General features: G+C 48.1%; 1 protein-coding gene across 13 annotated transcripts; it reads right to left on the reverse strand.

Moving 5' to 3' along the window:
- Nucleotides 1-1929: 1929 nt before the first annotated feature.
- Nucleotides 1930-23974, reverse strand: vwa3a (von Willebrand factor A domain containing 3A). 13 transcript variants are annotated; one of them, XM_081716522.1, is made up of 36 exons: nt 23015-23974; nt 20922-21045; nt 20248-20343; nt 19969-20083; nt 19576-19608; nt 19377-19434; nt 18957-19078; nt 18258-18338; nt 17845-17899; nt 17556-17657; nt 16986-17092; nt 15343-15468; nt 15114-15222; nt 14973-15035; nt 14707-14817; nt 14394-14523; nt 13871-13974; nt 13556-13636; nt 12992-13089; nt 12609-12728; nt 12411-12485; nt 12106-12247; nt 11021-11282; nt 10732-10802; nt 10305-10466; nt 9935-10016; nt 9574-9663; nt 9024-9121; nt 8757-8909; nt 8272-8380; nt 7993-8137; nt 7490-7634; nt 6847-6998; nt 5794-5917; nt 2675-2772; nt 1930-2533 (listed from the first exon to the last, which is right to left on the reverse strand). In XM_081716522.1, the coding sequence occupies exons 5-36, from the start codon at nt 19599-19601 to the stop codon at nt 2488-2490; spliced, it is 3447 nt and encodes a 1148-aa protein (XP_081572648.1). In that variant the 5' UTR covers nt 19602-19608; nt 19969-20083; nt 20248-20343; nt 20922-21045; nt 23015-23974; the 3' UTR covers nt 1930-2487. The 13 variants fall into 13 exon arrangements, 11 of the variants coding, with proteins under 11 accessions (XP_081572648.1, XP_081572649.1, XP_035381434.1 ...); XM_081716523.1 differs by having other exon boundaries at nt 19882-20083; XM_035525541.2 differs by lacking the exons at nt 19969-20083; nt 20248-20343 and having other exon boundaries at nt 11021-11201.
- Between the last annotated feature and the right edge of the window lie 39 nt (nt 23975-24013).

Genomic DNA, 24013 nt, shown 5'->3' on the forward strand with positions numbered 1-24013 from the left:
CTACTTCACCTTTTCGTCACTCTGATATGTTCTTCGCCTGCACGCATCTCGCGGTAGTCGGTCTCTTGTGAACCCCTTTATCAGGTCCGATTTGCCTCGATACCCTGTACCTGTCCATCACCTGTGGCTGCGTCGGACACCCCTACCGTAAAGCTTCGACAGGAGGCGAACACAAAAACGCGCACTCATTTCCCGCGCAGGCAGTCGTGAAAGGAAGAAGCGCATTTCAGGTGGCGTTTTATATATGAAGTATCTATTTTTATAAAATATTTGGTATGCAGGCTAGTAAAAAAAAAATCCCCCGACTATCTGTCCGTTAAAGCAGCATTTCTCAAATGTGCGGTCATTTTGATTATACTTGCGGCATTTAGCCGATGCTTTAATCCAAAACAATTTACAATTCTGACTGAGCACAACTTGAGCAATTGACGATTAAGGGTCTTACTCAGGGCAACTTGGCAGCGGTGGGGCTTGAACCAGCAACCTTTTGCTTATTGGTCAAGTACCGTAAGTACCGTAAAGATCTCGTATGAACTGTTCCTTGGATGCAGAGCCATCATTCGGTTGATTTAGTCAAACTGCCACACGTTTACACAAGAGCTCCCAGTAACACAAGTGGTCTCATGTTATATATTTGGGTTGTATGTCTCTGCCCAATATAGTTTTCTTTTTGGTAAGTGCAGATATAACAAATGTGTGTTTGGTTTCTGAGCAGACGAGATGAATAATAAGATGGTTTTGAAGTTCAATTGCCTAAAATTTCCTAAAACATCTCTACCTTTCATCTAGATCTTTGATAAGATACTACACTTATCAGCCAAATTGTTGTCTACAGTATTTTGCTGGTCTGGAGAGAGGGTAGAATGCACACAAAACGTTCAGAATGGTTTCTAATTATGGTCTCCGGTTTATTTAAACACTGATGAACTCTCGCAGAGTTTTAGGGGTGTTGACACAGTAAATGTGTCATCTATGTCTTTCACAGATTAACATAATGTGATACAACGTTCCCCTGAACGGATTCAAACGTCCTTAGGTTCTTTCCAGTTAGCCGCTTTATTCAACCACTGCACAAAGATTCTTAGAGAAGTCTTACAGCACTCGAGTAACTGAGTCACCTACCTTATTATATTCTAAAGTTAGTTTAGGAAGAAGGTTTGGGTTTGCCATTCAGTAATGAGGAACAGTGGAACAGTGGAATGGGATTTTCTTAAATGTAACTTTATGTACATGAGCAAAACTTGAAATTCCTTCACAGAACATTACCCAGGTCTGCCTACAGAACACCATCCCCAATGTGTCTAACGAGTGCTCAAGAGGTAGGAATTATTTCACGTGTATTCTTGCTTTGTGACAAAATACTGGAACAGAATTCAGTCTGGCATACAAAAAAAAACACTTTAAACAATTATTTGCTTTGTCTTTTCAACATTATAACTTACTCTGCTAAAAAACTATATTGCTGTTATGGTCAAAACTGTTGGTGTGTGGAATATTTGTGTGCATATATGTGTATGTAGGAATGTATGCGCACGTGTGGCTTTGTAGAGATTTACTTTGCCACTTTCCCCTTTTATTGTGTAGGTTTATATAAGAAAAGACCTTCCACTTTCCAACATCAATCTGAATAGAACAAATGCAATGTCAAAAAAGTACATAAAAAATGAAGAAAAAAAACGTTTTGTTGCTGTATTTGTATTGTAGTTACTGACTGCCGAATATTCAGTGTTAACTTTTATCTTTGCTTTTTTGTTAATCATTTATTAATGATAATAATAATAGTAATAAGTTACATTTATATATCGCCTTTCACAGACTCAGTGATGGTTTACAATAACAATAAAGATGAAAAGAAGTTATGTTTTAACGAGAGAATGAGATCCTCTAAACTATAATGCATATGTCAGCTGACAATGTGTCACCCAAGCATCAAGCCCAGAACCAGTTTTATTACTTACACTCAGGGTTAATCAATAGACATTAACTTGAGGTTTAGTCATTAATCACTTACTGATACTAACTGATACTGATACCGGTTATGTTTACATTTACGGTATTTAGCTTACGCTTTTATCCAAAGAGACATACAATTCTGACTGAGTACAACTTGAGCAATTGAGGGTTAAGGGTCTTGCTCAGGGTGTGATCAAGTTGATCAGCAGGGTAAGTTCAGCAAGTACACTCGTACACACACACACACACACACACACACACACACACACACACACAGCCAGAGTTAGCCAGAGCAATGCAACACGTCATTTTGCTTTATAATGAAATAGAGCATAAAACGTACAGTATAACGGTTCCTGAAAATTAAAGTACTTTAAATAGATTCAGAAAATAATTTGTTTGAAAAACTACTTATATATTCAGTTCCATACACACACAGTAGTAGTGTTGGGAGATAAACATGTATCAAATAAACTCATTACTTAAATTTGTTATAGTCCAAAATATTACTTTTTGCAAAATGTGTTGATTTATTTATTTTGGTTCAGTTGCTTCTGGGTACCTCTCCAATATAATTTCCCTGAAAAACAAAATGAAAGTCAATCACAAACCGAATAATTACGGAATCATTTTAAAAGGAAAGAATATCTATGAACATCTAGCACACTCATCTGCATATATAAAATTAGGAAGAAACAAAAACAATATATATCCCACAAACCTGAAAGCTTTGGCTTGTTTCTGGAACATTCTCAACTTTTCAATCTCATCCTTCAATCTCCTGAGATCATCACCTTCAAATGCTGGGAGTGCAGCATCCTATGGTTAGGAAAATACCAGTCACTCAGGGTAAGGCCCGTGTGACCAAGGTAAGGCCCGTGTGACCAGGGTAAGGTCCCTGTGGTCAGGGTAAGGCCCATGTGACCAGGGTACGGTCCGTGTGACCAGGGTAAGGTCCCTGTGATCAGGGTAAGGCCCGTGTGACCAGGGTAAGGTCCCTGTGATCAGGGTAAGGCCCGTGTGACCAGGGTACGGTCCGTGTGATGAGGGTAAGGTCCCTGTGATCAGGGTAAGGTCCATGTGACCAGGGTAAGGTCCCTGTGGTCAGGGTAAGGCCCGTGTGACCAGGGTAAGGTCCGTGTGATCAGGGTAAGGCCCGTGTGACCAGGGTAAGGTCCGTGTGACCAGGGTAAGGTCCCTGTGATCAGGGTAAGGCCCGTGTGACCAGGGTAAGGCCCATGTGACCAGGGTACGGTCCGTGTGACCAGGGTAAGGTCCCTGTGATCAGGGTAAGGCCCGTGTGACCAGGGTAAGGTCCCTGTGATCAGGGTAAGGCCCGTGTGACCAGGGTACGGTCCGTGTGACCAGGGTAAGGTCCGTGTGACCAGGGTAAGGTCCCTGTGGTCAGGGTAAGGCCCGTGTGACCAGGGTAAGGTCCGTGTGATCAGGGTAAGGCCCGTGTGACCAGGGTAAGGTCCGTGTGACCAGGGTAAGGTCCCTGTGATCAGGGTAAGGCCCGTGTGACCAGGGTAAGGCCCATGTGACCAGGGTACGGTCCGTGTGACCAGGGTAAGGTCCCTGTGATCAGGGTAAGGCCCGTGTGACCAGGGTAAGGTCCCTGTGATCAGGGTAAGGCCCGTGTGACCAGGGTACGGTCCGTGTGACCAGGGTAAGGTCCGTGTGACCAGGGTAAGGTCCCTGTGGTCAGGGTAAGGCCCGTGTGACCAGGGTAAGGCCCGTGTGATCAGGGTAAGGCCTGTGTGACCAGGGTAAGGTCCGTGTGACCAGGGTAAGGTCCGTGTGACCAGGGTAAGCCTGTGTGACCAGGGTAAGGCCCGTGTGACCAGGGTAAGGTCCGTGTGACCAGGGTAAGCCTGTGTGACCAGGGTAAGGTCCGTGTGACCAGGGTAAGGCCCGTGTGACCAGGGTAAGGTCCGTGTGATCAGGGTAAGGCCCGTGTGACCAGGGTAAGGTCCGTGTGACCAGGGTAAGGTCCCTGTGATCAGGGTAAGACCCGTGTGACCAGGGTAAGGTCCCTGTGATCAGGGTAAGGCCCGTGTGACCAGGGTACGGTCCGTGTGACCAGGGTAAGGTCCGTGTGACCAGGGTAAGGTCCCTGTGGTCAGGGTAAGGCCCGTGTGACCAGGGTAAGGTCCCTGTGATCAGGGTAAGGCCCGTGTGACCAGGGTACGGTCCGTGTGATGAGGGTAAGGTCCCTGTGATCAGGGTAAGGTCCATGTGACCAGGGTAAGGTCCCTGTGGTCAGGGTAAGGCCCGTGTGACCAGGGTAAGGTCCGTGTGATCAGGGTAAGGCCCGTGTGACCAGGGTAAGGTCCGTGTGACCAGGGTAAGGTCCCTGTGATCAGGGTAAGGCCCGTGTGACCAGGGTAAGGCCCATGTGACCAGGGTACGGTCCGTGTGACCAGGGTAAGGTCCCTGTGATCAGGGTAAGGCCCGTGTGACCAGGGTAAGGTCCCTGTGATCAGGGTAAGGCCCGTGTGACCAGGGTACGGTCCGTGTGACCAGGGTAAGGTCCGTGTGACCAGGGTAAGGTCCCTGTGGTCAGGGTAAGGCCCGTGTGACCAGGGTAAGGCCCGTGTGATCAGGGTAAGGCCTGTGTGACCAGGGTAAGGTCCGTGTGACCAGGGTAAGGTCCGTGTGACCAGGGTAAGCCTGTGTGACCAGGGTAAGGTCCGTGTGACCAGGGTAAGGTCCGTGTGATCAGGGTAAGGTCCGTGTGACCAGGGTAAGGCCCGTGTGACCAGGGTAAGGTCCGTGTGATCAGGGTAAGGCCCGTGTGACCAGGGTAAGGTCCGTGTGACCAGGGTAAGGTCCCTGTGATCAGGGTAAGACCCGTGTGACCAGGGTAAGGTCCCTGTGATCAGGGTAAGGCCCGTGTGACCAGGGTACGGTCCGTGTGACCAGGGTAAGGTCCGTGTGACCAGGGTAAGGTCCCTGTGGTCAGGGTAAGGCCCGTGTGACCAGGGTAAGGCCCGTGTGATCAGGGTAAGGCCTGTGTGACCAGGGTAAGGTCCGTGTGACCAGGGTAAGGTCCGTGTGACCAGGGTAAGCCTGTGTGACCAGGGTAAGGCCCGTGTGACCAGGGTAAGGTCCGTGTGACCAGGGTAAGCCTGTGTGACCAGGGTAAGGTCCGTGTGACCAGGGTAAGGTCCGTGTGACCAGGGTAAGCCTGTGTGACCAGGGTAAGGCCCGTGTGACCAGGGTAAGCCTGTGTGATCAGGGTAAGGTCCGTGTGACCAGGGTAAGCCTGTGTGACCAGGGTAAGGCCCGTGTGACCAGGGTAAGCCTGTGTGACCAGGGTAAGCCTGTGTGATCAGGGTAAGGCCCGTGTGACCAGGGTAAGCCTGTGTGACCAGGGTAAGGCCCGTGTGACCAGGGTAAGGTCCGTGTGACCAGGGTAAGCCTGTGTGACCAGGGTAAGCCTGTGTGACCAGGGTAAGGCCCGTGTGACCACGGTAAGGTCCGTGTGACCAGGGTAAGCCTGTGTGACCAGGGTAAGGCCCGTGTGACCAGAGTAAGGTCCGTGTGACCAGGGTAAGCCTGTCTGACCAGGGTAAGCCTGTGTGACCAGGGTAAGGCCCACGTGATCGGAAGGCTTTTATTTGGTTTTCCCTCACTCTAGTCCAATGGACATATTAATAATGCTAATAAGACAGTCGTACAATATAAATGTGTTTATCCAGCATCTATAGAAATCTTATCAAACAGCATGGAACAGCACAAACCGTGCCATACAGATAATATACAATGTTGTGTCACAAAACAAAACCTCTTAGGAGCATTTCACCTTGAAGTCGCCTACACCTTTGGTCCACTCACCTCTCTCTCTTTGAACCCCTGGGCCAGGAGCTGATTGATTGTTTGCGTGTCGGCGTGCGAAGGTGTCTGGTGGAAGCGGCCTCCTGTCTTATGGGCCAGGCTCTTCAGGAAGTCCCTGGCCGTGCTGTTGGGAAAAGTCCCAGGGACACATCACAAACAGACGGTGCTCCAGCGCAGAGCCACACTGACCCACCATTAGCCTGGTCATTTGTCCTCTGAATCGCCACTCAGTGGCTGATCATCTGGTTACTGTTTGATGGAAATAAGGTCACCACTCTATTCTTAAAGAAACTGAAGATAGGCTGAAAACGCGAGAATCATTAACAATAAACAGAAGAGAGTAGTTGCCAGTGTGGAGGGGACATAATTTGCACTGGTGGCTAATTTATGGTTATTAGTAGCACTAGCCTTTTACAGCCCACCTGTACACGTGGTGAATAGCACACGTCACCTGCACACGTGGTGAATAGCACACGTCACCAATCACACATGGTGAATAGCACACGTCACCTGCACACGTGGTGAATAGCACACGTCACCTGCACACGTGGTGAATAGCACACGTCACCTATCACGCGTGGTGAATAACACACATCACCTGCACACGTCACCTGCACACGTGGTGAATAGCACACGTCACCTATCACACGTGGTGAATAGCACACGTCACCTATCACACGTGGTGAATAACACGTCACCTGCACACGTCACCTGCACACGTGGTGAATAGCACACGTCACCTATCACACGTGGTGAATAGCACACGTCACCTGCACACGTGGTGAATAGCACACATCACCTGTACACGTGGTGAATAGCACACGTCACCTGCACACGTGGTGAATAGCACACGTCACCTATCACACATGGTGAATAGCACACGTCACCTATCACACGTGGTGAATAGCACACGTCACCTGCACACGTGGTGAATAGCACACGTCACCTATCACACATGGTGAATAGCACACGTCACCTATCACACATGGTGAATAGCACACGTCACCTGCACACGTGGTGAATAGCACACGTCACCTGTACACAAGGACTCACCTGTCCAGGCCACTGAGGGTGGTGGTGTGAATGACCACAGCCTTCCCAGCGGTCAGCCGTTCCGCCTCCCTCAGCACCAGGCTGCGACTACAGTCAGGCTTCCCATCACTGACCACATACACGCCCAGCGGGTCTCCAAACGCACACGCCGCCTGAGCACAGCATTGTACACGGCATCGGTTCGGTTATAAACGCCTCGCAAAACAAGACACATTTCACCCAGACACCTTTATTACTTTGAATCCTAGTTGCAAGTAGACAAATATAGCGCGAGCACAGTGATGATAAACAGGGTAGTTGTAACCAACAATATAGGTGAAGAAGTGTCTGGTTTCAGACATAGACTGGGACTAGGATCGTCTAAAACTACAGAAAACACTCTTCCTTCAACACCAGGTTTAAACCCTCATTCCACATGTTGTAAACACTGAAGCGAGACACACGTCTGAGGCTGGGACATGTGTGAAGCGGCAGACACCAGTCAGTCCTACCGTCAGTCGGAGACATCTTAGACCCAAACACGTCCCAAGCCAAGACAACCATATGCACACAGCGTTAATCCATTCTAATGCGCTGAGTCATTCGCATGCAGTGTCTGTCGGTGCTGAGTCACTGTGAGGTCTGCGTGTGTGTGTGTGTGTACCTGGAGTGCTTGTAGGACGGAAGTGCTTCCGTGCACGTTCAGCTGGCCCAACCACTGCACCGCCTCTCTACACCGCGTCTCCGTGGCCTCCACCAGCTCTGCCTGCCACACCTGCACCTCCCCAGAGAACGCCAGCATGCTAAACCTGACAACATGCAGTGATGCACTCAGCCCCAGAAGAGCCACCTCACCTCCACTTCACGGCCTGGACTGAAACCAAGATGCTCATAGTTTTATTGGCATTTCAGAAAGCAATTAATTCAGCTCAAATTAAGATTTACATTTATGGCATTTAGCTGACGCTTTTATCCAAAGCGACTTACAATTATGACAGAGTACATCTTGAGCAATTGAGGGTTAAGGGTCTTGCTCAGGGGTCCAACAGTGGCAACTTGGCAGTGATGGGGCTTGAACCTGCAACCTTCCAATTACGAGTCAAGTACCTTAACCACTGAGCTCTGTGTAGGTCAGTGCAGTGTCTGTGGACTATGTGCAGAGCTCACCTCACGCCATTAGCATGCAGCTGATCCCAGATCAGCGTGGGCAGCTCTCTCTGCAGCCCGGGAAGGCCAGAGGCCATGGAGCCAGACAGGTCCAGGACCAGACACACGGCCTGCTCGAGCACACAGCCAAACACACGCCTGCTCCCTGCAGGGGTAGGACGCAGATGCAGCTCTCACACTTTTCTGATTGGTCACTGTCTGATTGGTCACTGTCTGATTGGTCAGGAAAGCGCTTCGGAGTCAGGTATGTGTTCTGGGTTGGTGTGTAAGGGCGCTCACCTGAGAGGAGCCACTGCGTTCTCCGCGCATACCGCCGCTGAACCTTCTCAGCCTGAAGCAGGTATTGCCTCAACTCGCCCGGGCTCACAAACAGGTGCCGGAGACGTCCCTCACCACAGGAAAGAACACACCGTAAGCAGTGCACGGCAACCACGCACGCCAATGCAAACGCCAGCACTGCTCTGGCTGCGTCACTGTGGGGCCCAGGAGTGCCGAGCTGCGGAAATTAACGTGTGCCTGCCTCTGTCATTAAGCACCTGGGGTGTGTTGGCAGATGGAAAACGCTGAGCGGCGCAGGTTCTTTGGCTCACCAGCGCCGGAGTCTGACACCCGTGACGAGCGAATCCTTTCACCCGTCTCCATAGTTCCAGGGTCGTTAGTTGTCAACGTTTTAAGATGCCCTTTCCGGTTATGATCACGTTCTTTTTTAAATCATACGCGGCCATTTGAACCGTTTCAGACAGGACGCCGCTGGGGACGCTCACCTTCAGCTGTACGCTGGGGAAGATGTCACAGTATTTGGCAGAGACACTCTTGTGGACGGTGGGCACCAGCGTCCGGCGGTGTGCGCACTCAGGCCCGGACACCAGCTTGTGCAGGTCTAGATCCAGACTCCTGATCCCAAAGCGCTTCAGCCACTGCGGGAGCACCCCAAACACACCGGCACGCCGGCAAGAAGGAGAGGTAACTGGTTAAGACTGAGGCTGGTCCCAGAGACGGGCAGGCCAGACACAGGGCGCACCGAGCAGCACCTGTTTGGTAGAGCAGACATCCTCATGTTTGGGGAGTTTAGCTGTGCTACTACACTTTCGCGTGCTCTTTGGTTGGAGGTACGTCCTAAAAACTGCACCTGTAGGGAATGAGATAAAAACAAGTTCAAATTAATAAGATGCTGGAATGAACTTTACCACAGACAGAAGAAGTATCAGGAGAATACGAACACACAGTTCTAACTGTTTGCTCTTTCTCAACCACTACCACCTGACAGGAATGAATCAGCATGGCCTTCTATTGAGTACCAGTGTTGCTACCTGTGCTTGAGCTCTGAAGGGAAAAGTGCCCCGCCGTTTCTAAAAATGACAAAGTAATATGACGAAAACTGGAATGAGGCTTGATCATTCGCCTTGGTCTTTAAAAACTATCCCAGAATCCCATTCTTCTGTTCTTTTTGGGTGGACGGGTCACAAAGGAGGAAATGACATCACCCATTTCTGTTCGACATGCTGGAGGAGAGGTGACGGGATCTTCACAGATCTTCACAGATCCTTAAGTGTGATGTTGAGTAAGCATCGTGCCACTCACCCAGCATGCCGTTCTCCAAGTAGAAGACAGACTGGGAACATGCGACCTTCCTGTGTTCGGCAGACTGCACTGGCCTGACCTCTGAGCTCACTGGGAAAAAGAACAACAATTTAAAAAAACGTTTCGACGGACAAACTATTAACTAAAATGTGGACTTCTACAAAGCGTCTGGGTACCAGGGAAATCAAAATCATCAAGTAGTGCAAAGAATGATTCAGCGGATTTTTAAAGGCAGTGGATTTAAGCGAATCGGATTCTACGTCATTCAGGATATCAACATGTCACGGACTGAAGTTTCCGGCGAGCGGCATGTCGTTGCTGGTGTCTGGAATGTCTCCTGAGAGGTCAGCGTGTCACTCACCTGCGGGGATGACTGCTTTAGCACTGCTCGGTCTCCACACCGACGACCTCTTCACATCCTTGGGCTCTGCCGCATCTCTACTCTGTTACAAAGTCAACAAGGAAAACAGGGCTGAGAAGATGCCATCCCTGTCCAGAGAGACAGCCAGTTCCAGGTTTAAAAAAAACGTCCCAGGAAACTCCTTCCTCAATCCTGGAATTCCAGACTTTCTCTCTCTCTCTCTGTGTCTTATAATAAGTAAATGATTCAACGTTAATAATCTAGATAATGCGCCTTTATTTCCTGTGCTGGATGGGTCAGTTAAGACTGGACCAGGGGTCGCTGAGTGACCTGTGCGGGGCCCACTGGACAACCCTGCGGTGGGGCTCACCAGCCTGGCCAAGCTGAGGCGGGTGGGTCTGGGAGCAGACGGTCCGGGTCTGCATGCCCGAGCCGGGGGCCCTGAGGCTGGGCTGCAGCACTGTGGAGACAGGGCCTCCGCTGAGTCGCCGCCGGAGCCCCGCCGTAGCAGCGAGTCCACTAAGTCACTGCACTGTGTGGAGATGTGAGTACACACACAGCACGTTTCGCAGTGAGCACAAATGCTTGGTCATCCTAAAAAAAACCACCCAGAATCAGCAGACATTACTGAAACCACACTGCCCTTCACGGGTGCATTCAAATGAAAAGCCTGGAGTTTGGAAATCCCTACAAAATGAACCCAGTATCGCTTAGAATGAGCTTCGGAGGCTAATGTTCACAGTCAGGTCAGATGTAGCGTCCTGAGGTGTGAGTCTGACACGGCTGTGCAGTCTCACCTTCTGCCAGTAATCAACAGCCTTCTTCATTTCTCCAACCAGCAAAATTATATCATCACTCTCCACGATGCCTACAGGTGGAGGGAAACACACACACACACACACACACACACACACACACACACATATGCATATGAGAGGTGTTAAACTCATGTTCTCCATGTGCATGCATACACGCACCCACACACACACACCCACACAGACATACACATATATATGCATATGTGGAGAGGTGTTAAGCTCATATTCTCCATCCGCGCTCACACACAAACACACACACACCCTGTACCCATGTCAGTGATCCAGTGGAAGCGGCCATTGGTGGCGTGCGCCAGATTACGCAGGGCCGCGGCTGTCTTAGACCAGGTGTCATGGCAACACACAGGCCCCTCCTCCCTGGTGAGCAGGCACACGTGGAGGCGTACACCTGCAGCGTGGCATGACGCTGCCGCATAATCACAAACCTCCACCTGCGGATGCCGACCAGAAAACCAGAATGCCGACATAAACATGATGCGCGGTGCGGCAACGCCACTAGGGATCGTTCCGGCCTAGAAATCAAAACCCAAGTGCATTTATCATCAAACTGTGAGCTCAACCACAATTAAACATAACTGTGTCTTAGTCGTGAGTGTCTTACAGACAGAAGTCAACAAGCACAGTGGTTTCAGAGACTGGGAGGTACCTAAAAAAGCCTGCATGACATTTACTTTCCATTTGCGGCATTTAGCTGATGCTTTTATCCAAAGCGACTTACAATTCTGACTGAGTACAACTTGAGCAATTGAGGGTTAAGGGCCTCGCTCAGGGGCCCAACAGTGGCAATGGCAGGACTTGAACCAGCAACCTTACTAGTAAAGCACCTTAACCACTGCGCTACCACTAGCCTTGACGATTGACAATTACGAGATGAAATCTGGAAAACATCACATAGCATTAGAGCCACTGGACCATCCTGTTGGTTGTACTGTTCCATTAAACTGCTTCTTATGTCCCAGAACCATGACACAGCAAGGAAAGAGGGAATGGGATAACACCAGTTTTTGGTTCTGTATCATGTTCACAAGGCGGGATGCCTAATACAGATGTGACCAACAGAGGGCACCAAAGCACTAATGTTTAATTACTCTTTTTAGCAAGTACATATAAAAATGAGAGACAAGGCACGAATGCCTTTGATCTCATCTGCCCCCAGGAGCTTTCAGCTGTTGCTGATATTTGCAGTTTTGGGACACAGCAGCCTCTTAAAATCAACTCAAGAACAAGAGAAATGAGTAATCTCAGCTCACAGACACTGGCAGTTGGAATCCAGACAGCTGTACTGGCTCCACTCTGCATTCCGAAACCCAGGCATGGTGCTGAGTTTGTTTTTACCGTGTCCTCGTCTGGCACGCCAGTGGTGAGGAGATACAGTCCCCGGGTCAGGGCGGTGTCACCCTGTAGCTCCGCCCCCATGGCGTGTCTGAGAGCAGCCAGGGTGTTACGGCCCCCTCCACACTCCAGTGCCTGAACCCACCTAGAGCAGGACACACACACACACACACACACACAGAGACACACAAACACACACACACAGAGACACACAAACACACTCTGGATGGAGTGTCTTAATGAGCAGCTGTTATCTTGTGACTCAAAACGTTGCCAGCAGGGTGCGCTACCGCACTGAGCACACTTACTGCCAGACCTCCTGAAGGTTTTCGTGAGTGGGCGGAGCCAGGTGCTTTCTCCATGATTTGACATCTGAGCCAAAGCTGTGAGGAAGAAGTGAAACTTACCCTATAGCAGCGGCAGGTTACAGCACATATGTTTTTACATAACAGACCACAGGAAGGAAAAGATCTGTTCCTAATGCGGTCAGAGGTCAGAGGGCATACGCGATGATACTGAAGCTGTGTGTACTGGGCAGCTGCTCCTGTAGCAGCAGTCGGACAGCGTGCCGCATGTGCAGCTGATAGGGGGCGTTCGTCCCACACACGTCTAGGAGAACCTGCACTCTGCAGAGAGGAACAAAGCGTGAACACCTGCTCCATACTGCACCCTACAGGACGGAGAGGGAAGACCAGCTAGTACAGCCCAGTCAGAACACACCTATAATAAAAGCTCGTGATCTGCGGGTTTCTATGAATTTGGCCCTTTGGGTGCATCGGCCTTGGCTTGTCCTGAAAACTGTGTGGGGAATAGCATCTAAGAACCTTCAAAAACACGTGTACTCAAACGTCCCAGCATGCAGCTGAGAGACGGAACTGTAGGGCCTTGCCTCTGCTCACACACTGTGCCCCAGATCTGCCTGCTAGCAGTGTTGCTCAACCACTCAGCCCTGCGCTCCAACACTCGCTCCGCCTCCAAGAGCCGACTCTGAGAGAGAGGGAGAGATAGAGGTACAGGGAGAAATAAGGAAAGAATGAAAGAAGAGACAGAGAGCTATTCCAAGTCAGAATTTACAAAATTTTCAAAAATGGGATGACGAAGAAGTGATCAGCTTGTGCGAACAGCCTGGAGGAGAACTGAAAGTCTCAGTGGAGAAGTGAACAGTTCGGTGGGGAAGTGAAGCTGTCCACAGATTTAGTGGCTGTGAACAGCTCAGTGGCTGGGGTACCTGGTCATTCTTCAGTGGCTGTGAACAGCTCAGTGGCTGGGGTACCTGGTAATTCTTTAGTGGCTGTGAACAGCTCAGTGGCTGGGGTACCTGGTCATTCTTCAGTGGCTGTGAACAGCTCAGTGGCTGGGGTACCTGGTAATTCTTTAGTGGCTGTGAACAGCTCAGTGGCTGGGGTACCTGGTCATTCTTCAGTGGCTGTGAACAGCTCAGTGGCTGGGGTACCTGGTAATTCTTCAGTGATGGCAGATCCACATGCACATTCTTCACTGTCCCATCATGCCATGTGAACTGTTCCATGGCTCTCTGTAAACACAGGCATTGGGTGGCTGTGTTTAAGCAGTATGAACTTTAACACCATACAACAGCGCTCACTGTTCCAGAGGCTGTGGGCTCTCGCCATCAGTCTGTCTGACTTTCACTGAGTTCCTCCACTCTGACTCCAGAGACAAGCATGCTGTCTGTCCCTTTATCAGCAACAGAGTTGACTACTGCCTACTGCCAACCGGGCGTGTGGACAGAACGGCAGTGTGAGCTGACCTCATGCACAGTTGAGTGGATGCTCTTCCCCAGGATGGGGACGTAGCCCTCCAGAGGGGCGTAGGCGTTAGGGGCGAGCACCTGGTACAGGTCCAGCTGCTTAGCTACAGACACAAACATATAGAAGCTCACATCAGTGTGGCAAAGTCATGTATGGAAACCCACCCTTAAGAATGTAATCAGCATATTTGCATACAAGAAGCCAAACCCAGTAAACCCTTGATGGCAAACCAAGAGGCTTGCGTTGTATGACATCGCACTTATTTATGCTGGTGCAGTACCGCACCATACCTCTAGAGGGCCCTGCATTGCGCATATAGTGCAGTATTTCAAGTCATTGGATTTGAAATAAAACAATGACGTGAAGGTAATGTGCAGAACATCAGCTTAAATTCAAGTGCACCGATTTAAAAACTGTATTTTTAAAGTATTTTAAAGTGCTTGATAAAAAGTTAGCAATTTTTTAACTGCATCGGGCAGATTCTATACAAAAAAAACAGCAGTTCCTTGACGTTTGAACCACCTTCCAGGCTGTGGCTACTCAGCCAGTCAGCAGAGGTAGCTGGCAGAGGAGCTGGAGGCTCGACACAGATCTCCACACATGGACCACAGCTCACATCAGCTAGAGACAGACTGTCCAATTCAGAACAGACCTGCAAGGTAGCAAATTAAAGACAGTTTCAATAACTAGGCTGACATTATTCTGCTAACAGAGAAAGGCACAGAGTCTGACACTTATGCAGAGGGACTTCAGTCACATATTTATACATGACAGTACATATTCTCTCCATGGGATTTGAACCCACAACTCTGGTGTTACTAGCACCATGTACAACCTGCACTACCAGTTGTCCATGCGGCATGTCCTGAACATGCTGAAGCAAGTTTTGAGCAGCTTTGATCTCAGCCCACAACAGCTCCAAATCAGTGCTGCTGTCTACCACGCCCTAGTGTAAACACACACACACACACACACACACACAGTCAGACATCTTCAAACATAACACATAAATATATATTTCAGTATCAATAATATACACCAATATCAATATCAACATACTAGACATTATAGTGAATTAGTGACAATATCCATTGATGTTACCAGTGCAGCTGAATACAGGTGATACCTTCCACCGGTGACTTTAGCCATGTTTTTCACAGTGTCCTGTGAAACAGAGTAGCCATATGGAAGTGTAACAGGAAAGGGTCATCTGAAATGAACGAGTACACAGCACATACTTACAATAGCATGAGAGCTGCAGCAGTTGTAGGCGACGGCATGGACCGTCAGCGCCCCCTCCTGGCTGCTCTGGGCCATGTAGTCCACTATTGTGTCTGGAGACTGGTCAGGGCTGACAAACAAGACATACTCACAGAGGAATTTGAAGAACTGGATGATCAAATGACTCAAACAGCACCCAGGCGTCGGAGTGGAGAGCGCTGTGTGTGCGTGCGTGTGTGTGGTCTCTCACCGGGAGCCCAGGACGAGGAGCAGGGTGTCGAGCTGTGCATGGCCCCGTGCGTGCTCCAGGGCCTGCAGCAGGTTACAGGCACCACTGGGCATCAGCTGCAGGAGCCACTGCTGGGCCTCATGTAGCCTGGGAGAGGAGACATTGGGTCAGGGCACACCTACACCTACACAGACACACCCACACTCACACAGACACACCCACTCAGACACACTCACACAGATACACCCGCACCTGCACAGACACACCCACTCAGACACACTCACACAGATACACCCGCACCTGCACAGACACACCTACACCCACACAGACACACCCACACAGACACGCCCACAGCTACATAAATACATCCACACAGACACACTCACACAGATACACCCACAGACAGACTCACACAGACACACCCACACCCGCAGAGACACACCCACACAGACACACCCACAAAGACACACTCACAAAGATACACCCACATAGATACACCCACACCTGCAGACACACCTACACCCACACAGACACAGCCTCATAGACACACCCACACCCACAAAGACACACCCACACAGACACGCCCACACCCACAAAGACACACCCACAAAGACACACCCACACCCACACCCACAAAGACACACTCACAAAGATACACCCACATAGATACACCCACACCTGCACCCGCACAGACACACCTACACCCACACAGACACACGGACACACACACACCCACAAAGACACACTCACACAGATACACCTACACAGACACACACACACAGATACACCCATACCCGCACCCGCACAGACACACTCACAAAGATACACCCACATAGATACACCCACACCTGCACCCGCACAGACACACCTACACCCACACAGACACACGGACACACACACACCCACAAAGACACACTCACACAGATACACCCACACAGACACACCCACACGGACACACACCCACACCTACACAGATACACCCACATGCAAAGAGACACACCCGCACAGAACCACAAAGACACACTCAGACCAACACAGACACACCCACACTCACACAGATACACTCACAGAGACACACACACACAGATATATTCACACCCGTACAGACACTCCCACACCCACAGAAACACACACACACCCACATAGATACATCCACACAGACACACTCACAGATATACTCACACAAATAGACGCACACAGACACACACACACAGATACACCCACACCTGCAAAGACACACCCACACACACACACAGAGACACCCACAGAAACACCCACACAGACACACTACACAGACACACCCACACCCACAGAGAAACACACAGACACACTAGCCAGACACACCCACACCCACACAGAAACACCCACATGACACACCCACACACCCACACAGGCACACCCACATGACACACCCACACACCCACACAGGCACACCCACACAGACATACCCACACAGGCACATCCACACAGACACACCCACACAGGCACACACCCACACAGGCACACCCACACAGGCACACCCACACAGGCACATCCACACAGACACACCCACACAGGCACACACCCACACAGGCACACACCCACACAGGCACACACCCACACAGGCACACACACCCACACAGACACACACCCACACAGACACACACCCACATACACTTGCTCACCTCCTTGGGGTGACGTCTCTTGGCTGGTCCCACAGGCTGGTGATGTCAGTACCAAACGAGATGAAATAAAGCTGCTTCTTCATGTGAAACTGCTCCTCTGTGAGTAGCTGGAGAAGCAAAACACTATATATATATATATATATATATATATATATATATATATATATATATATATATATATATATATGTAAAAACTGTTCCTCTGTGAGTAAAGAGGTATATATATATATGTGTGTGTGTGTGTATATATATTTTATATATATATATATATATATATATATATATATATATATATATATATATATATATATATACTACAAAATTGTAGTAAAGTACACAAACTTTTCAGAGAAACAGAATGTTTCGGACATAGGTCCTTCATCAGCTGTGTGTGTGTGTGTGTGTGTGTGTGTGTGTGTGTGTGTGTGTGTGTGTGTGTGTGTGTGTGTGTGTGCACTTTGCTTGCACAGCTGATGAAAGCTCAGTGTCTGAAATGTTCTGTTATATTTATTGTGGTTCCTGTTGCTTCTATACAGTATATTGTAAGGAATCACATGTTCTGAACCTCACCAGCAGGTGGTGCTGCAGATCTGCCAGCTTGTCTTCAGAACAGGTCCAGTCGGATGAGTCGATAAGAACTCCCAGTCTGCACCCTCTCACCACTCCAAACATCTAACCAGCGGCATCAGGAAAACACTTCACACTCATACTCAGGGACAGCTGAGAGTTCATCATCAAACATTCACAAAAAAACCTAACAAAACCAAACAGGTTAAAATATAACAAGAGGCCAACACCGCAGCGTGAGGTGAGGGGAGGAGTCGAGGGGAGGAAGGGATCGGAGGGGAGGAGACTCCACCTTGCGGCTGCGCTGCGTAAGCCACTGTATTCTGCTGTGGTACAACTCAATCGCCCTGCACACACAACAGACAGACAGTGGTTCAGGGCTAAGACTGTCTCAGAGAACCCAAACCACCACATGCTTTATTTGCTTGCGAAAGAGTAAAAATAATGCAGTAATTATTTAAACACTGTATTGTTTTGCATTTACTTATTTTGTTGGTTTGTTTGCTGTGTAAGACCACATGTTTACATAGTGCTGCAAATGTACTTATCTTATTTTGACACAGCTTTAGCACACAGTGGCTTTGCACCAGTAAAACAGTGGTCCGTATATTCATATATACATATACTCATGATCAGATCATTTTGTAGCCTTCCTAAAGATCAGAAAGACCATTAAACTGATCCTAGAACAGCACTGGCACTCACTGGTGAAGCTGCGTCTCAAAGTCCGAGAGAGACTCAGCACTGATCTCCTGCTGTGTCCAGCCCACATCCTCTCTCGGAGACCTGTGATTAAAACAAACATGCATAGGCTGGTCTACACATCCAGCTGTCTACATGTCCAGTTGTCTACATGTCCAGCTGTCTACACGTCCGGCTGTCTGCATGACCGGCTGTCTGCACATCCGGCTGTGACACTTTGCTCCCAGACAACTGCTGACCCAAAGCTGTGAATGTGTTCAAATGCACTGAACTGTCTATAACGAACAGAGGATTTTCACAGCCATGTTTCACTCTGGACAGGAATCCAAAGGGCTCGTGTAAAGACTTCGGGGTAGAAGACGACCAGCGGACTCTAAACAGCCGCTCTGACTTTAACATATGTTGGTCCATGGACCTGGTTTCGAACAGAGAACTGTCACTAAAAGGTCTCTAGGTACAGACGGCCCCACGGGCCTTGGTCAGTGAGTCACACACTCTTTACAGCCCTGCTTAAACAAATTTCAACCTTGAACCCATTTCCAGTCCATTTCTAGAGAGCCATGGCCACTCAGGGAGGGACGTCCTGTCTAAAGCAGCAGAACCCTAAGCAGCAGAACATAGCCACTCGCTAGTCCCCTGTCGCTACCAAAGCACACAAACACAGTCGAGCTGCTTTAACCACTGTTTGTAGAGCAGACTCACGCAGAGGCCGTGTAGCGCTGAGAGAGGAGGCGGGGCAAAGTGAGGCCACGCCTCTCCAGGCTGTTCTCCTCCAGCCAGTCCACAGAGCTGTTCCAGGCACGTTCATCCTCCCTCTGCTGCCTCTGCATAGTAAGGTGAGCAGAAATGAAGCGAGTGTGTAAACGTCATGAACACAAAACGAAACAATACACTGGAACCATTTGGTCCTTTGAACACCACAATGGAAACAGCATGAATGCTGCACAAAGACAACTGCTGGTTTTCTTTTATAATACACTTCATTTAAAACTTATAAAAAATATTTTTTAAATGATTCTTTTCTAATCAAAAGTAAAATGAAGCAGTAAGAGACAGAAAGGAATACTGCAGGTAAAGAAAGTGCATTTGAGGTCCAGGTTTGAGTGTGCCGGTGTGTCCTACATTCTGGGCCCAGGGTCCATCCCTGCAGGTTAAAGCATCATGGGCAGGTTTGCATAACCTGCGGACATATATAAGAAATAAAAGTTAAACAAAACAAACACCACTACAAAAGGGTTTAATAGGAGAAAAGTTATTTGGTGGTTATGGCAAAGGTACACTTGGGTATATAAGTTTTGTGCACTGTATTCAAGCTACCTACCAGGAAAACTCACTACTGTTCGACATGCTGATTCTGAGAGAGAGAGAGAGAGAGAGAGAGAGAGAGAGAGAGAGAGAGAGATTTTAAAACGACAGCTGTCACCCTACATACTGCTTCACACAGCAGATTAGAGGTGACAGAAGAAGTGATGATAGAGTACATAAATTAGATCACACGTGATGCGAGCTAAATAACAGAATAACGCACAAGAAAAAGTTTGAGATTTCAAACTGTGGTATAATTATAACATTTAACGCCTGGAAAAAAAGAAACTGTAGCTGCAGCTCTTTCCGCAGTGAACATTACCCCGTTGTAAAGCCTGCATCGTAAATATATGCCGTACATTCAAACGGAGTTTGCTGCACGGCAGACCGCGCGCGCAGCAGCCTTTACCTAGCAATGCCACCCTTATGCTCGCGCAGCGTTTAGTAGCTTCCGTCTTGCAGCTCGAGCGCTGTGCTACTGTCTCGTGGCCTGTGTTTCTTGTTTCCATGGGAACCACTCGATCCTTTGAACATTTAGAACAACTGTTTTACAGCTGAGACGTAAGATGAATGACCGCCACCGTGCCAAGATTCCAATATACTTAGAATGAACTTATTCTAAACTGCGTTAGAGTTCATTGCAAAGGCTCCGATGATCAATAACTAATGCAATTACTGCGTTACTTACAGAAGTCACCTTACTAGAGGAAGGCAGCAGGCGGCGCTCCTCTAAACGCAAGGTGGAAAGCAAGGTTTACGCCCATAACACGTTCATTAGCTGGACCTGTTGGCGGCGCAACAGCGAATACCCGTACATTACTATGCAAATGCAATGACCGTTAGGCCCTTACAAATAAACTAGAACTGCAATGAGATGCACAGACTCTACAGAGGTTGTTCTTGTATCTTACCTGGTGATTCTTACAGCAGCGGTAAGAGGGGAAACCGCATGACAGCCGCAGTAGTACAGTATAGTTCAAGTACTTACCGACTCGCACAGTCTTATCACAGTCTTATCAAATTTGGTAAAACCAAATTCTAAATAAAGTGAGTTTTCCTGCAGTAAAAAAGAACCTGCCTGTTTCACCTTTACACGTATGTTCTATGATCTATGAAGAGTGGCTGTATAGTGTCACATAAGTGCTAGACAGTTATTAAAGATATGCATTATATAATCTAGAAATAATCCAATCTTTAAGATGTCCATAGAGAGTTTATTTACTCGCTTGTCATAAAAACGCTTTAGAAATAATGGTTCTGACACATTACTTGCATAATTGATGGTTCCCTACTCCTACCGTTATATGTAATAACCATAGTGTGAGGCTGGCTGCTTAGTAAATAGGCCATAATGGTAGTTACCTGTAGTAGTTATCCTCTCCTCCATTCCTGTGAATGTTCTCATCACCTTCACGTGGACGGTGACGTATCACAGGATGTGGGACCCTTGACCACGGTGTAATGCAGATTGCAAGCAGGGGATCCACTGCACACAAAGGAATCGCATGGTCTTAAACAAGATCTTTCTGTAATTGTGCTTTAATCTAGTCCGAGTCACATCTTATGTAATGTTTAATGACATCATGCTTTTTTTGTACTCTTGCTGCTGTAATATTTTGTTTTACTTTATTTGGGTTATTGGTAAAACAACAGGGATGTAAATGTGTAAGAGAACCACACTTTGCCTTGTTTCGCACGTCACACTTTCATTGCTTTGGTGTCATGGTTCCCATGGCGACAGCACCGTTATGATCTGTGTTTTATTGTGGTCCTTGTCTCTGCCCTGGGTTCTGTTACATATTGTGATCCCGTGTCTCGTCCATTCCTGGATAGCTGAAGTATTTAATCCTTGTGTTTTCAGGTTCTTTTGATCGGTTGGGGCTTGTTCCTACTTCTTTGTGTTGTTTGAGGAAGACCCTTCATTTCTGTAATCCGGGAAACACTCCGTATGCACATGATATGATACGCACTTGAATCCTGCCAATTCGTTGTTAGAGCACATTTGAAATACTAGTGTTGAACATGTCTTTTTATTGTGTTTCTAATTAGCAGGCGGCTTGTCACGGGGATACCTATGTTGCAGGGACAGTTGGGTCACAGGGATGGTTGTATGGCAGGGAAGGCTGTGTCACATTGATAGCTGTGCATTTTGTTCATTAGGAAAAGTACAGCTGCACAGTGTAGTGTAGTCAAAACATGAACCATGTCAGGATCTCACTTTCAATGCTTTGCAAAAAAAGTATGTTGAATTATGTTACGTTGCTCAGTGAGCAGACACCTGCAAAGTCTTGACTTCGGATCTTTGTGTTTCCTTCCAAGTCCAGGGGCCGAGGGCCATGCAGCTAGTTGAGGTCTACACTGAAGACCACATGTAACCATGCAACCACGATACAGACTGAAGAGACCATGTAACCATGCAAACATGATACACACTGAAGAGAACATGTAACCATGCAACAACGATACAGACTGAAGAGACCATTTAACCATGCAAACATGATACACACTGAAGAGAACATGTAACCATGCAATCACGATACACACTGAAGAGAACATGTAACCATGCAACCACGATACACACTGAAGACACCATGTAACCGTGTGAGTGATCAAAGCATGGACAGTGGACGAGTCTGGAGCTTCTTTCACAAGGCAGAGCAAACAAACAGAAAGTGCATTGTTTACATGCACACACACGCTTGCATGCATGCCAGCAGGCATTCATGTACACATGCACACAGAAATGTGCATTCCTTTTTTTGATCCTGTGTTGTGACCTAGATGGGGTCACAACAAACCATTTATCCCCTGGAACATCTAAGGAAGTTCTGTTCAAAACGATGTCTACCAAATTATTTATTTACTTGTGTGTGTGTGTGTGTGTGTGTGTGTAACATATATACACACTCACCCTACATTTTTTAAATGTAGGGTAATTAATTGTAACCCTTCCTTCTGTATAGCTGACGCTGCTAGTCTGAGATGAAATGCCCCAGTATGTTTGGTCCTGGTGATTTATTGTTGTTGTTTTTTTGCAAATGGCAGGCAGTGAGCAATCTTAAATTGACTTGAAGGAAAAAAAATTGCTAGAATGTTTATATTATTATTGAACGTACATTAAAGAGGCCTCTCTGGAACGTGAGGCTAGTCGCGTGTTTAAATAATGCACATACTTCAATCATGGAAGAGCTTCGCAAAAGAAATACCCTGCGTCCACGTATTAGTCCATGACTAATTCACACAGCCAGAAACGTTTTGCATAAAATGACACCTAACGGATGTATGACAGTAGAGAAACATGTTCCTACACGCGACTTCCTTCTGCTGAGAGCTTATTCTGGCACTGAGAGGAGTCACTTTTCAAACTGAGATCGAGACAGGAGCCACTCAGACCGTACAGTGTATTTACAGCATCACTTCCTGAACAGCAGGACGTGGTGTAGCCGGTCACTTACCGGGACATCTCTGCTGGCTAGACTACCGGACCCACGAATACGAACCACATAGAAAAGTACAGGTTTCTCGCACAGATGCGTCGGCTTTCCAGTTCCGGATGCAGAAGATCAGGGTGTATGTCGTAGATTACAGCTTCGCACGACCAACCTCTGCTCTCAACCGGTCAGACACATAAGACTCGAAAATGATTTCTTTTTTTAAAATTTATTATTATTTCCATTTTACCTATTTAAAAATAAAAAACAAAATCCTGGGAAAGAGTCCCAAGCACCGGCACCCTCGTCACTACAGTGGCGTGAAGTGCCGTGTAACGTGCACAGCCGGTGCAGCTCGACGCCACCGGCAGCGCCTCCGTACGGCTGCACGCTTGGCGAGGCTGAGAGAGGGAGGATGCCGCACCTCCTCCACTCAGTCTCTCACACACACCTCCTCAACAGGTTCAAAACGTGATCACAAATCATGTCATTCCGGAAGAGAGCTCGGTTCTGTGGCCAGAACCGGCATCTCTCGCTTGGGGGGGGGGTGGGGGGGGGGTGGGGTAACTGCTGTAGTAACGGGACGGAATGCGCTCGCGCCAAGGTAGCGGGCTTCTCACGTGACGCTCCGTTCACGTCGCTGGATGTTTACAAACGTTCCACAGAATGGCGCGTGCAACAGGAGAGGTCCCGTGATGACGGAAAAGCTATGCGCGAGGTTAAGGATTGGACCGTTATAATAGTTCTACTGCCACTTTCAGGAAATGGATGTCTCCGAGTTTCTCAGAGATGACAGTATAATACACTAAAATACGTTTTGTATGAACAAAAAAAAATTGGGTTAAAAAAAACAAAACAAAACAAAAGAACAGACGAACTGGGAAGAAAATTGTGATGGTCTATGACATAAGAAACCTGATTCTTCTTTTGAGATGACAAAACACTTTTGTCCAGCACCTAATGTTAGGCCAGAGGATATGGAGTCTAAAACCATCTCCTGGCAAGTGCAGCTTCACAGCTCCT

Source organism: Electrophorus electricus, chromosome 6 (assembly GCF_041902795.1).
Source record: "Electrophorus electricus isolate QZ-2024a chromosome 6, ASM4190279v1, whole genome shotgun sequence".
NCBI classification, from domain to species: Eukaryota; Metazoa; Chordata; class Actinopteri; order Gymnotiformes; family Gymnotidae; genus Electrophorus; species Electrophorus electricus.

Excerpts from the sequence above, each read along its gene's own strand:
- vwa3a (XM_081716521.1), bottom strand. The coding sequence starts at position 19,601 with ATGTCGAACAGTAGTGAGTTTTCCTG. Across the intron at positions 13,975-14,393 it reads GAGTAGCCACAGCCTGGAAG|CTAAGCAGCTGGACCTGTAC; the intron begins GTGGTTCAAACG and ends TTGTGTCTGTAG. Across the intron at positions 2,534-2,674 it reads AAACAAGCCAAAGCTTTCAG|GGAAATTATATTGGAGAGGT; the intron begins GTTTGTGGGATA and ends TTTGTTTTTCAG.